General features: G+C 41.3%; 1 protein-coding gene across 1 annotated transcript in view; it reads right to left on the minus strand.

Moving 5' to 3' along the window:
- Positions 1–576: 576 nt before the first annotated feature.
- Positions 577–14,979, minus strand: part of Nceh1 (neutral cholesterol ester hydrolase 1) — a 66,349-nt gene continuing 51,946 nt past the window's right edge. The window contains exons 4-5 of the mRNA XM_003467541.5: positions 6,350–6,521; positions 577–4,554 (exon numbers count right to left, since the gene is read on the minus strand). Coding sequence (XP_003467589.2) covers positions 3,937–4,554; positions 6,350–6,521 — 790 coding nt within the window. The 3' untranslated portion in view covers positions 577–3,936. The remainder of the gene's footprint in view (positions 4,555–6,349; positions 6,522–14,979) is intronic.

A 14,979-nucleotide genomic window follows, 5' to 3' on the forward strand; every position in this document is an offset into this window, starting at 1 on the left:
CTACTTATGGATCCTTCTTGCAAAATATAGCTACACACCAGAGGTTTTGTTGAAGATCAAATTGAGTACACTGGAATGGGAACATTTAATTTATGTACTGGTATTTGACCATCCAGCACCAAAATAAATGATTTAGTGAAAAGATCTTATTTTGTAAGTTCCTATGATATAAACTAAACATAATAAACTCAAGTGATGATGCCAAAGTCAACTTGAGACTTGCCTTCAGTGACAATGCTACTTGCTGGCTGAAATGCTTCAAGCCCCACCTCACTAGCATTACAATCCTCTTTCCCAACAAGTGCACTCAAGGTCTCCAAACTTTCCTGTGGCTTTTAGGAATATTCTAGGTGGTCCAAGAAAGGCTTCCCTCGTGCAGAGCAATATGCAACAGATGCAGACGTGAAATGAATGCTATTCAAGGAGCCACTAAGCCTCCTCTGGGTGATGAAAAGCCAGCTGAAGAATGAAGGGGGCAGAAGATCTGGCAGGATGTGGGGAACAGAGAGAAAAAGAAAGAAAGCCGCGTCTCCACAGGAATCAGAAAATGCAGGGAGGGGGAATGAAGGACGCACATTTCCAGGTGGAGCCATTTTATTTCCAAACAAGATTCCAAACAAGAGATGCCTTGCCATCTCCACACTGAATTTTCATTTTACAAAATATATTTGCTCCTAAAATCCTTCATAAAATCTGTCTTCCCCTTTGCAGTGGGAAATAGGCAAAAAGTCAAAGGTTAAAATATCATGCAGAAAACATTATATCCACCAAGATAGTTGTACAATAATCTTAAGTTCTTCACAGGGCAATGATAAAACAGTACGATTAATTTATACTTCACTACATTTTACAGCACTTCAGGTTGTTTCTTCACATGTTAATGTTCCTGTTTCACAAACAATATTATAAAAAGGTTATCAACTTTTTCATAAAATAGAAAAACAAAGCAAAGCTACACACTAGAAAAGAGCTACAGAGCACAAACATTTTCATAGTAATAAAAAGAACAATGAACTCAAGTACTTCCTCAGAAACAGTGGCTGACCCTAACCCTTCACTCTTTTCATCAGAGGGCTATTCCAAAATCTGAAATCACTTGTTCATGTAACCACGACAGAATGTGTCTGTAATTCTGAGAGAAAGGTCATTTGCGAAGGAACTCTTGGATTATATGTTCTGTTTCTCAGAGGCAGTAAAAACTCAAACCAAGATTCTTTCAACGGTGTCAAAAGCCCAGGAATGGGGCTGTTGGCGTAGCTCAGTCACAGGGCACTTGCTGGGCATGCCGAGGCCCTGGGTTCCATCCCGGGGACACCCGCACCACCACCACCAAGGTGTCATAGGAGGATGGTAGCTATCATAGAATGAGAACCAAAATTTTGATTTCTTAGGAAAATAAATCTTCACTGATACGTGTGTCTATGTACGTGAAATTACAACTTAACAACAACAACAAATCACCAATACAATTTGTCCAGTCTGAAAAAAATGGTTGGAATTTATGACTAGAAGACAAATCAAAGATCAGTAACTCAGCTCTCTGATTTTAGAGGAAAGGGAGAAGAAACCCAGAGATGGTATGAATGCCTCACCTCGGTACATCAGCAAGGTGGCCTGCATGATTATTCTTATACACACACCACTGCACACAAATACGGTCGTGGTTGCATTTACTTGTGTTATGCACGCAAAATCCCACTATCTCTTACAATAGATACAAAATAGGCATGTAAATTTTTATTTGTTACCTCACGGCTAGATGTGGAAATGCCCATCCTCTAAAGGAGCGGAGCGCTCGGCCTTCCCTCCACGTGCAGCTGTACCGCTCTTCTCTGCCTGCTCTAAAAGTAGCACAGATTGGGGGGCAGTGGGCGGGGCAGGAAAGAGTACGGCTGTATGCACCCCAACTCAGAACTCAAGCTTCCCCTTACCCCAAAAACGCTCCCACTGGCAGTGCAGATTTACGTGATGGTAAGCTTGGGCTGCTGGAACTTGTAGACCTGGCTGGAAGGACAGAATGAGGCGTGGAGACAGTAGCCGGCAATGTTTTCCTGCCCCTCACCCAGAAGAATTTAATAAGTGCTCCTCTGACCATAAAAAACAGAGAGGAGCAGTGTGTTCTGACTAACATATTAAACTACAGGTTGGGTGTCTCTTCCGTGAAATGCCCAGGACCAGAAGCATTTTGTTTTTCTGTAATTTGCAGTATTTGTACATGCATGACATAACTTAGTGACAGGACCCAAATCGAAATAAGAAATTAATGTTTCACATATACTCATATGTGAAGCTTACATATACTTAGAGGCTGAAAGTAAGCTTATACAATATTTTTAATAATGTGCATGAAATAACTTTTCATTATAGTGTAGACTTGATGGCTCATGCCTGTAATCCCAGCCACTTGGGAGGCTGAGGCAGGATTGTGAGGCCAGTCTATGCAATTTAATGAGAATCTGCCTCAAAATAAAAATAAATAAATAAATACAAAGGGCTAGGGATGTAGCTAAGTGGTAAAGTGCTTGCCTCCCAAGCATGGGTGTCCCTAAGTTCAATAACCAGCACTACAAAAATGTATTGAAAAAAAATCTTCATGGTGTGGAATTTTCCACTTGTAATAATCACGTTAGCACTTAAAAGTTTTACATTTTGGAGCATTTCAGATTTTGGATAAGGGATGCCCAACCAACATAAACTTAAGACAATTTTATTAGGTGCAGAGTTTCTAATTATTTTATCTTGTATATGCATATAAACTATCAAAATATTTTTTCCTAATATATGGTACTATTAATATTTTATCTCTTTCCAGAAAATTACTTGTGCATATAATTTGAAGGTAGTTTTAAAAATACCATTCCTTTTAATATTTATTACAGACATTTTTCAGGAAAGTCCTTAAGTCTAGCTACATATAGTAACATTAAATAACTTAAAAAAATAAACAATACATTATATTTTACCAAAACAGTCATATTTTAAAGCCATATAAGTGAAAAAGTTGAGTTTTTAAGAATAGACCTTCTAAAGGTATTTTTTCATTAGGGAAAAGTATTTTAAATTAATAGTAAATGTTCTTTATTTCCTGACTATATCAAATATATGCACACTGCTCTTGGTAATTTGTGCCAGAAGTATTTTTACGATTGTTTCCTGTGTCTGTTTTTTTTTTAAAGTGGAAAATTTATTCTAAATCTAAATAAATTTGTTCCCAAAAGATTTCCCCAAGGAGACAATGTTACCAAACAATAACAAAAGTTTAATAACGTATATATAATCAGTGCATGCAGCCTCCTATTTTCTAATAGTAGTAATAGAAAGTAACCTTCAAGTATCATTTTCATTGAAATGGACTTAAAGATGCTATCTCATAAAATTAACACGCTAGAGAAAGCATATCCTCGAGGAACCTGTCTTGCTAGAAAGCCATTGCTGAAATCCCCACAGGAAACAAAACCATCTACCAAGAACGGAGGGCACTTGGCCCCCAGCACGGAGCTAAAAGTACACACTTCTAACACTGCTCTGAATCCAATCGGCTCTAATAACTTTAAGAGCTCCCGTTTCTCAACTCATCGCAGGTCGTTCCATCATCCACATCTGGAAAGACATCTTCTGAAAAGAATGTCTTGAGGAGGCAGAACCCAAAGCGATTTCCAACCCTGCTCCTGCGTTTTGCAGCTGTGGATCATAGTAGTAGTTGGCTAGAAAACAAAGAACAGAAAGCATGGCCCACTTTGGAAACTAAATTCAGATCTTTCTGCACTTACTCAGATTCGCTTTTGAAAATTAGATTATCATAAAGTCTACAGAGAATAGAGAATTCAAGAATCACAAGAACCAAAGGAGGGGGATTCAGCAACTAAAAGTTCACGTCTTTGCAAAGCAGATGCAGGAGGTCAGGAGGGGTTCGAGCCTTTGGAAGGTTTTATTCCTTTACAGGTTTTGATCCAGCCACTTGATGTAACTATTCCTCGTCCGCATTCCCACTGAGAAGTTGGTGGGCCAGCTGGTGAAAATCATGCACCCATGGAAGCCATCCTCGAAGTGATCGAGGGTCACCTCCACATCTGCGCTCTCCAAACGCTTGGCATACATGATCCCGTCGTCTCTCAGGACGTCGTGCTCACAGGTCAGAATGTAGGTCTTCGGGAGGTGCTGCAGCACCTCCTGGTCTGCGATGAGTGGGGAGGAGCGGGCGTCCAGCAGCTGGGGGATCTCCCGCACAATCCTGGCATTGCCCGTGGTCTGCACAACAGGTTTGTAGTTCTTTGTGATGGACGCAGGCAACAGGGAGGTCCAGTTTAGACGGGCCCTGAGGGAAGCAGCCTCTTCTACCTCCAAGGAAGTGTGATTGTTAATGATCATTGCTTGCACAAAGTCATAGCTGCCTTTGAAGTAGTCCACCCAGTACTTTACCATGACATAGCGGGGCAGGATCGGGGTGTTCACATTTTGCTGATAAGAGGGTGTATTAAAATCTAATGCCTGGAGGACTGGATATATTAATGCTTGCAGTTTGAGCTTGTTCCTTAGGTTGGCATCTTGACTGAACTGAAAAAGAAACACATCATTTTGTTTTGTGCGATTCCTTTTACAGAAAAGACACCCTATGGAGTAGCTTCATGTATTGCTTCGAGTCAGTGAAAGGAATACATTTTACATTTCTACCAGGCACGGCATCAAGTGATATAGTTTAAAAACAAACAGTGCTCCACCACTACCACCCTATCAAGCTCCTGGGTATTTATTAAGAAACCCATGCTGTTTGTAATTCATAGCTTTGAGTGAACCCGTAGTACATGACCCCTGAGATTTTAACACTATTTGTATCTACCCTTTGGCACTTAGCACACAACTTGGTAGACATTATGGGTGAATAATCTATGAACCTCATTTAATTTTATTCTGTATAAAGCCCCAGAAGGCAAAGGCTTCCTAAGGAGAAGAAAATGAGGCTTGCTCTTCCGGAAGAGAAGGGTAGTATAGCTGAATGAACAGATGACAAGACTAAATGATGAGCATTTAGTCTCCATGCTTGGTGAGAGCGTGACAATTTAAATAATGCTGGGAATGCACCTCCATTCTACTTAATAAGCACGTTCCTCAGAATAAAGCCAAAATGGAAATGGAATCACCTCTTCTCACCTGCAATTCTTGCTGGTATGATTAAATCATGGCATTTCTGTAATTCTATGGTCCAAAATTATATATTTGTCATTTAACATCCTAAAGGAACCTAGCTAGGTCATTATGTTTTCATAAGCAGCTAAATGATATTTAGGCTAACTTCAACCACGCTGTTTTGCTTCAAACCTGGATTTTCAAACCTTTTCCCCAGGTAAGATGTAACTGCTCCTATACAAGCAAAAGGAAACACTCAGGCATATGTTCATGCAACAGCACTGCAGCCAGGCACACTGCAATCATTTTCCGGAGGCTCCGAGGGTCAGGGGACTCACCCGAGCGCATACTCTGCAAGGTGGGACCTGCATTAGACCCCAGGTCCGACTGGCTCTAAAGCCTATGTTTACACACGAAAGTAGCAAATGTGAACATGTCTAGTTCAAGTTCTTTATTATTAACTGAAGTATGTTACAAATAAAATGGAAGATGCTGTTTAAACACATCAGAAGAAATGTAGATGTGAGAAAGCAGAAATGCTAGTTTAAGTTATTTAATCTACAAGAAGAAAATGTGCTTATCTTCAAGTTTGCACAGCTGCCAAAGCATCAGGTCTTATTAGTCAGACACAGCATTCACAGAGATTAGCCAGGTAAAACTTAAATCAACATGTGTAATTTGACATCTAAAAAAACCTGAAAATTGGTGTTTTTCCTTTTTATACATAAGGAGACATAATAAACTTTACATTACAACTTTGAGAAACAATAATTTTTCTCTAAGTTCTAAGAAGACAATCACAGAAAACAGAATACAAGCAAAAACACCACATTTTGCAAAGCAAACTTGGAAGAGAAGTAAGTGGTGCTAATTTTCATGGCTCTCCCTAAGAAGCCAGGAGTCCTCTAGGATGTCAGACAGCCTCTAACATGGGTTGTAATCAGGAACTCTAGACCTTTGGATGGGGTTCTTCCTTCCGTGAACCATCTTCTTTCTGGGCAGGGTGTTCTATGTGTGTAACCCCAGCCTCTCAGAAGGCTGAGGCAGGATCCCAAATTGGAGGCCAGCTTTTTCAATTTAGTGAGACCCTGGTCTAAATAAAATAACTTCTCTGTGTAGCTAGTAGCTGGCAAAATGTGTTTGCCCCACCTAACAGACCACGAGTTAATCTGCTGGGTGGAACCACACACTCTCAGCACCCAGCGATGCAGGGCAGCAGTGTTACCTCTTGTCCAAGGGCAGCAGCCAAATTTCCACCAGCACTGTCACCAGAAATGCCAATTCTGCCAGGGTCCACTTTGTACTTCTCCAAAACCTCCGGGTGCAGGAAATACTTCGTGGCACGAACCACATCGTGAATTTGCTCAGGAAAATAGACCCGTGGGACCAGCCTATATCTTTGAAGACAAAAATGGTATTCATTGAGGGGCATCATCAAGTTTTCATAGGCTATTTAAGGTTTAAAGACAAAGACTAATTTACTTGAAGTTAGAGATACGCAGTTAGTTTAAAAATTTTGCAACAATTTTGTGTTAGCAAAAGTCCTGTTTTCAGGATAAGCCACCAAACAAAGCTCAATACACTCACCACTGCCAACAACTCAAAAAGAAAACTTTAAAAGGCAGGTGTTAGCTGGGTGTGGTGGGACAGGCCTGTTACCTTGGCTCTTCTGGAAGCCAAGGCAGGAAGATCTGGAGTTTGAGGCTAGCCTGGGCTGTTAAGATCATCATCTCAAAACAAAAACAAAGGCTGGAAATGTCAGTCACTGCTATAGAACTTGCCTAGTGTGTACAAGGTCCTAAATTCAGTCCCCAGTACTGCCAAAAAGTAAAAACATAAATAGGCAGGTGTTGATGATTACATTATAGCTAACATAATAACAGATTTTGACATTCTGCTCACAGTGCCTCTGGGTTAGGTGAGCAACCATTTGACTGACCTCACACTGAATAAGTCTGTATGTCCCTCTTTGTAATTGATTTGATAAAATAATATTGTACTCTGATGAAGAGGTTGATGAAAATGGTGAAGGATCTTTCCTCACATTGATAAGTCACTGATGATAAACCCACTGCCTACATCATATTAAGTGGGAAAACTGGAACTGCTTCCTCTAAAATCAGAAGCAAGGCAAAGGTATCCGTACCATCACTCCTGATCAATACAGTGCTCAACACTTTAGCCAGAGCAATCAGGCAGGAGAGAAACACAAGAGACGTAGAGGAAGGAGCTGAATTATCTTTAATCACAGATGACACCATCTTTTACCTAGAAGTTGCAAAGAGCTCCCCACTGTAGGCTGAGTTGAAACACAAGCGACGCACACTCATGGGAAAGCAAATTAACAGGCCGACTCTGGCCTTCCAAAGGACAGCTAAGCTGGCCACACAGCCTAGGACGGGCCCTCTAGGATGTTTCTAGCACTGGAGTTCTTTGTGGTCCTGTCTCATAGAATGTGTAGAAATCCTGGTTTTGTCGAATGCCCCACTAATACTATTTCTGTACCTGTCTTGGTGGTGGTAGCTGGGGCACGCTCTCAGCCACCCCCCTTTCCTCTGACTGTCAGTCTTCTTCAAGCCTGCAGGAGAGGGTGCGGCTGACTCTGCTTCTGAGGTTGAGCCGCTATGCTAGCAACGCCTTCATATTCCTGTGTGCTCGGGTACATCACCACTCTTACTGTCCCTGTTAAAAACTGGTCTGGTTCCTTAGAAGGCCATGTTCTCTGATTCCCGGGACCCTTTTATGGATCATTGTATTTTCAGTATCTACAAATGATCTAGGCCTGTGGCCAATCTATTCAATAAACGTTTTAAATTTTTTTTTCATATTAACATAACTTTAGTTTGCAAATGAAGAAACTAAGGTACTAAAAAGTTATTTGACCTGTAAAATAAGTTAAAAAAAAAAAGGTTGAAGAGAAAATATCTAATTAAAATTTAAAATCTCATTTCAGACTCAGGTTGTTTGATTTCCATCTTAAAAATAGCATGGTTATTTTCACAAACTAATTTTTAAAGCTACTCTATAAAAGGACATTTATTTTATTTTATTTATTTTTTTGTCTTTTTCATTTTTATCGGTATCGGGGATCAAACTCACGACTGCCTGCTTATGCCACTGAGCTAAATCCCCAGCCCCTAGGCCATTTAGTTTTTCCACTTAAAATCTTGCTTTCTAGGGCCAGGATTTAGCTCAGTGGCATAAGCACCTGCCTGGCAAGCATGAGGTCATGAGTTTGATCCCCAGTACAAATCAATCAATCAATCAATCTTGCTCTTTTAAACATTTTGACATTCAGTGCAAATACAAATAGAAAAATACTTACGAAATTATTACATTTTGAAATGAAATGAAGAAATTGGTTTAGTGGTTGCCAAAAGTCAGATAAAAAAGTTATTTTTTAAATCTGTAGTGACCAATGAATTAACCAAAATTTTCCCCTGGCATTTGATTTTTACACGATGGGCAGAGAAAGTATGATTGCACCATTTTTCCACTAGATGGCGACATCACACAAGCGTAGTTCTGATCACTTGTAGGTAACTTCAGTATCACCAAATTGAATTCTTTATTTTTAGATAAACAAGTGAACTTCATGACATGTTGTGAAAATAGACTTTTATTTCATTAATATCCTTTATATCACGATAAGCGATTTTCTGGTCGCCCAGTGGTCAGAACACATTTCTACCAGGAGGCATACATGAATTAAATAACATTTTAAAGTGCTGTTTCAAAAAAGATTTCAGTACCATTAGATAAAGGAAAATCAGTAATCTAAAAGAGCACACTAATGGATTCCCGCACCGTGATAACATACCTGTTATCCCAGCTACTGAGGAGGACAGCAAGCTCAGGAGGAACAAGACTTGTCTCAGTTTTAAAACATAAAAAAGGCTTAGGGTCTAGGTCTCCCTGATTTCTCTGCTAAGCAAATGAATGAACGAATGGCATGCTACCGATTAATCCTGTCAACTGACTCAGACTGCAGAGCAAACATACTTAAAAACAGACTGTGATTTAAGACTCTCCCTTGCACCCCTGAACATCCATATTCTAAATTGGAAATGCTTGTTGACTCAGTAAAAAAGGACATTAGTTTTGCAGACTGGAGAATACACTGAAATTAGATGTTTCTTAGGTCATCACGTGTAATAGGAAGCTTCAAAGTAGCTAAAATGCACCTGAGATAACAAAATTTCACAGCATATTCACAGCCAAAGAAATCATACACAAATACTATTTGCTATCTGTGGCTTGTGTTCAAAGTGATGTCCCATGGAAAGCACTGAAACAGAATTCTTTTTTGTTTAGTTTTGAAAACTGTAATCTTGGAGTGAAGCAGTGGACGCAGGTATAAACATCTGTGTGTCCGTCTCAATTTGCCAACTCACTGCCAGGAGGCCACTCCTCAGCGTGGGCGTCTTTATCACTGCACACACCTCTTACCAGATGAGCAAAATTCCACACACACGCAGGCCTGAGCTTCAATCAGTTGAGTAAACATGTACACTCCGAAAAGCTCATGCCAGTCCTCCTACGTGAGACACCTGGCCAAGGGTTCTACGTATGTGCTCCACTCAGCTCTGAGTAAACCTGCAGGGAACACAGCTCAGCGGGGAGGGGCACATTCGTGCTCTGTCTACAAAAGCTGGAGTTTATTTTGAGGCAGGATCTGGCTAAGCCGCCCAGGCTGGGGCCTTACTTTACAGCTGACTTCCTAATCAGTGCTCTCTCCCTTAAATATATTTTCAGTCTCCAAAACCCACCACCTTTCAAAGCTATATAAATAAAAGCACTAAAATCTCAAAACTGTGAGCGCCTGACAGCTCAGAACACTTCTCGCAATTTCAATGAGTTTGCAAAATTCTCAAAATAAAACACCTGACAACATACTTGTCCTCCTCCCAAAGAAAAGTTTAAAGGCATACTTTATACCTTTTGCATATAAGATGTACAGCATATGGCACTACCTGTGGTGGGGAAAGAAATAAGCCATGTGGCTTTATAGAAAATTTTAAAAAGAGCCAGGTGTGACGGTGCATCACAGGTTTGAGCCTGGCCAACTCAATGGCTTAGTAAGAATCTGTCTCAAAATAAAAATTTTAAAAAAGGGCTTGTAAGGCCCTGGGTTCCAGTTCCAGTTTAAAAAAAATTAAAAAGGAAATTGTTCCTAAGCCCTATTGTGGCTGTATCCTTGGACTCCACCTCTGGATACCACACTCTGGGGTTCTCAGTTCAGAATGCTTTCACCTACTTGTACCATCTTGCAGCTAGCTTGCTTCCTTTCCCTTCTCCTCCTTCCTCTTCTATCTCTTTCCTTGTTTTTATTTTCAGCACTAAAGATTGAGCTCTATCACAAGGTACAGTCCTGATTCCTTTACTTTTTAATTTTGAGACAGGGTCTAGCTAGGCTGCACAGGCTAACCTTGAATTCGCAGTCCTCCTGCCTCCACCTCCCAAGTAGCTGCGATTACAGAGGTGCACCATATCTGGTTACTTGGCAGATTTTCAAAAGCACCAAGGTCTAAGCCCTGCTTCAAAATATGCCGATTCAATTAGTTGGTGAGGGTCATAAAATCACCAAAATGATTCTAATGTGCAGCCGGGGTTAGAAATACCAGATTCCAGTCAAATTCTCATTCTTTGCTGAACATATCTCCCCCATTCCTATTCCTAATACACTGGTCCCTCCCTCCATCCCCTGGGCCTCTTCTCAATCACTCCCTCATGAAGAGTCCCCATCCTCTAAGTTGCATTTTAATTAAATGCAACATTTTCCATTAAGCTTTCCTGATTCCCAGCCAAAAGTAACTCTTCTTTCCTGGAGCTTTCAAAATCTAACCATACATTATAACACATACACCTCACCCGTCTCCAAGTAGAAGGGGAGTCATAATTAAACACTGAAGAGTTACGATGTTAACCTACTTAAAAGGATCGGCACCGTTTCCATGATGTAATATTTACTTTATGACCTCCTGGACCAGCAGTGTCCAGAGACAGGGTGCTATGCTCAGAAAGACTGACCATTTGATCTTTATGGCAAAGGCCGCTGCTGTGTACAAGCCCAGGGTTGAGTTGCTTTAGGCACATTGGACGTGGAAGCCCAGGAGGACGCCAGGACTCTAAGACAGCTGAATGAGATTTTCTCTCAAAATGACTTCACTTGCAAAGTATGTGTACCACTTTCTATGGGAGGAAGGGCAGAGTCCACTTCACCTCGTGCCAGGTAGGTAAAAGGTGTGACAGTCTGGCCTGAAGTGACATTCCTAACAGATTCTATGAGGGACAGGGAAGTCCTAGTGTTTCTTGGCTTTTTCCTCCTTTTCACCACCTCTCAAGAACAGCTTAATTGACTCACCTTGAAAACATATAACACAGTTTCTGTTCCTGCAGTCTTCAGAAAGGGTTATCTAAAACAGAGCAATCGTTACATCCAAATCACGTGAGAGGAAGAACCTATCTTCCCTTCTAACAAGCTTCTTTTTTATTAAAAAGACATAATTAAACTCCCCTAAAGAGGAAGGACTGAGAATGGATGGCTCATTGGTAAAAAGTGCTTTGCACATAAAACTTAAAACAAGATCTTCATTGCTCTTTCTACTCTCAAAATTGACTCCTTGAGATAGTTCTGACCACCCTCACTCAGGAGAGAGTGCAGACATTAGCTCCTGCCCACTCAACAAGACTAACACTCAAAAGGACAGAGAGACCAGGGTGTTCAACAGAATGCCAGAAATACAGAGACCGCGCCTAGAACTGTGGTCTATTTAAACAGTCTGAAGCACCTATGATCTGTTCCCTGCTTCTGGGCTTAGAATAATAGGTCAGTGCCAGTAGAGTTGTGTGTCCAACCCCCACACCTAAAGGAGAAAAACGCACACATACACACAGCTCAGGATACAAATCTACATAAACAGCAGGGTCACCCTCAGGCTCTCTTGTGTTTACCTACACTGCCTGCTCCATTCCATCCAGGGGCAAACCTCGTTTTTAACCTGAAGGGCAAAGAGAGCCACAGAAGCCCAAGCAGGCTTGATGCTGTGTCCTTCTACTGTTCTTTCTTGGTGTAACTCCAGAAGCTAAAGATAGCTCCGCAAGGTCCAGGTGTGAGAGGCACCAGGCTTCCAAGCTCACAGTGGTTTTAGTCACAGATATTTCCCACCATTACCTGTGAAATTCTGAAAAATCCAAGCCATAAGACAGAGTTCAAGAGTTTTTTTTTTTATTTTAGAATAAATCAGAGCCAAGAAGACATTAGCTAAATATGTCTAGGAGAAGTGACTCAGTTAGTGACAGTGAAATAAATAAGCAATTTACTTTTTTTAGAATAAACCTGCTTTAAAAATGCACCCCTAAGTCTCATGTTCTCAGAGGTGGGGCTTTGGGAAGGTGGTGAGATAAAGGGGTGCCACCCCATCCGTGGATTAATGCATGAATGAGTTTATGGCAGAATGTGCTGGTGGGAGGTGAGAACTGTACAGAGAGGTTGGTCACCGTGGGCGTGACCTAGAAGGCTATATCCTTATCCTTGGCTCCTCCCTTTTGTGTCTCTCTACTTCCCTGCTGCCATAGACTGAGCAATTTTCCATCTTGTTGTTTCTGCCTTAGAGTCAACCAGCCATGGACTCAACCCAATAAAATAATGAGCTAAAATAAATCTCTCTTCCCTTATGTCACAGATTCCAGTATTTTATCCCAGCAACAGGACAATGACTAACACAAAGCCACAATATTTTTTCTCTATAGGATTAAATTATTTGTGAAGCTATTTAGGTTTGCTATGGTTGGCATGACTGAGGGAAAGGCATGTTTTGAGCAAACCTGCTGCTTTGGAGGGGAACACTTCAGAATTCAATCTTCCCACATTTTGGAGGTAGAGGGTGATAAGTGTAGGTTCTCTGTTGAAGACTTTGAGGAAACAGCAGGACAAGGAGAAACAGGAAATTCACAACAAGGTCACTGTCATTTCCTGTTTTTCAGACTGTCTTAAACATACTACTACCGAGAACATGGCGGACAGATAGCAGCAGCTACGGAGGCTCTCTGAAACAACCAGCTTAGAATTCAGGAATGGTGCAGAGTAAGGAATCATAAGCAGGAGGAGATATGCCCCGGTGACCCAAGAACAAACTGGGCTGAGAGAAACCAACTGGGAATGCAATCCTGGTGCTATAACAAGAACAGATAAAGCCTCAGAGTGGAAGCTGGAGCCCGTGCCATTGGAAGCCGTGATTTGGGTTTCCCGCAGCTGCCGCTGTGTCTGCATCCGCTCGGCAGGAAGAGAGACGCAAGGAAACTCTGAGAACGGGAATCAGTGAACAGAGTTGAGAGCGAGACGGGCGGGGAGCCGTGCATCCACCTCTGGTGAGTGAGGGAAAACTGGGACTCTTCCACGGTCCAGGAGACTCCAACAGAGGACATTCTGGGACCGGGCAGACTTGCAGGAACAGGGCGCTGCAGTGACTTCAGTCATGTATCCCCCTCTCAAGTGGGATTGGTGAGCAGTGCCTAGCCCACATGACGCTGCTGGCTGAGACCCAGTAGGCTAGCACAGCCCAGGTCCCAGCTCCTGAAGGTAGACTGACCTGGAGTGACGGGCCCCACATGAAACTTCCTGGTGCGCTGCGGTGGGTGGGAACACCTAGCCCACACAATTCAATCAGACTGTGGCTGACAGGGAAGGAAACTGAGCCTCCTATATACGCTTGCATATTTAAGGAACAAAGAATATGGGAAGAGGCAGCAACAAGAAAGGGTCCTCGGCTCCCAATCCTGAGAAAGAGACAACAGCAGACACAGCACCAACAGACATAAAGCGCTATCTCAAGAGCCTCATAGACAAGTTCAGGAATGAAGTTATTAATGACCTGAAGCTAGACATAAGTAGAATAGTTAGAGAAATGCTAAGCACCATCCAAGAAAAAACAAATGGTGGAATGGAAGAACAGAAAAAGAGGGGTGAATTGTTTAATGGAGAAAATAGAAAAAGCATAGAATACGTGAAGCAGGTTCAAAGAGAATACCAGGAAACTAAAAAGTCTATCAAAAACTGGCATAACAGCTTGAAAGAAACTAAGGACAGATTATCTGAACTGGAGGGCAGATTTGTAATATGGGAGCATGAAATGAAAAACTTCTTAAAAATAACAAAGAAACAAACAGCAATAATACAAAGATTAGAAGATGATAAGAGGGTCTATAACTTAAGAATTAAGAACATAAAAGAAGAAGTAGGAACACAAACAAATGAACTACAAAAGCTACTCACAGAAATAATCCAGGAGAATTTTCCTAATTTAGCAAAAGATAAAGATACTCAGTTGTATGAAGCATACAGGACCCCAGCCACCTACAACCCAAAGAGAGCAACACCCAGGCATATAATAATTAAAATTCCAGAAATCCAATACAAGAACAGAATACTAAAAGCCGTCAGAGACAAGAAACAGATCACTTACAAGGGAACACCCATCAGAATTACAGCAGACTTCTCGCCACAAACCATCAAATCACGAAGAGCGTGGGGGGAAATAATTCAAGCTTTGAAAGATAATAATCTCCAGCCAAGATTGATATATCCTGCACAACTATCCCTGGAAATTGATGGAAAAACAAGGTGCTTCCAGGATAAAGAGGAACTAGGGGAATATGCAACCACCAATTCAACTCTACAGAGAATACTGCAAGATATTCTAAAAAAGAAAAATACGAAGAATCCAGAAGTAGCAGCAGAGAGGCCACAATGAATGGAGCAGAAAACAAAATGAAGAAGACAAACTGACAACTAATGACAGAAAAAGAGCTCAACAGAAATGAGGCAGAGAAGATTGGATGATAGGAACAGCTAGT

The sequence above is a fragment of the Cavia porcellus genome, unplaced genomic scaffold (genome assembly GCF_034190915.1).
Source record: "Cavia porcellus strain 051 isolate PalLab524CR breed Dunkin Hartley unplaced genomic scaffold, mCavPor4.1 scaffold_17, whole genome shotgun sequence".
NCBI classification, from domain to species: domain Eukaryota; kingdom Metazoa; phylum Chordata; class Mammalia; order Rodentia; family Caviidae; genus Cavia; species Cavia porcellus.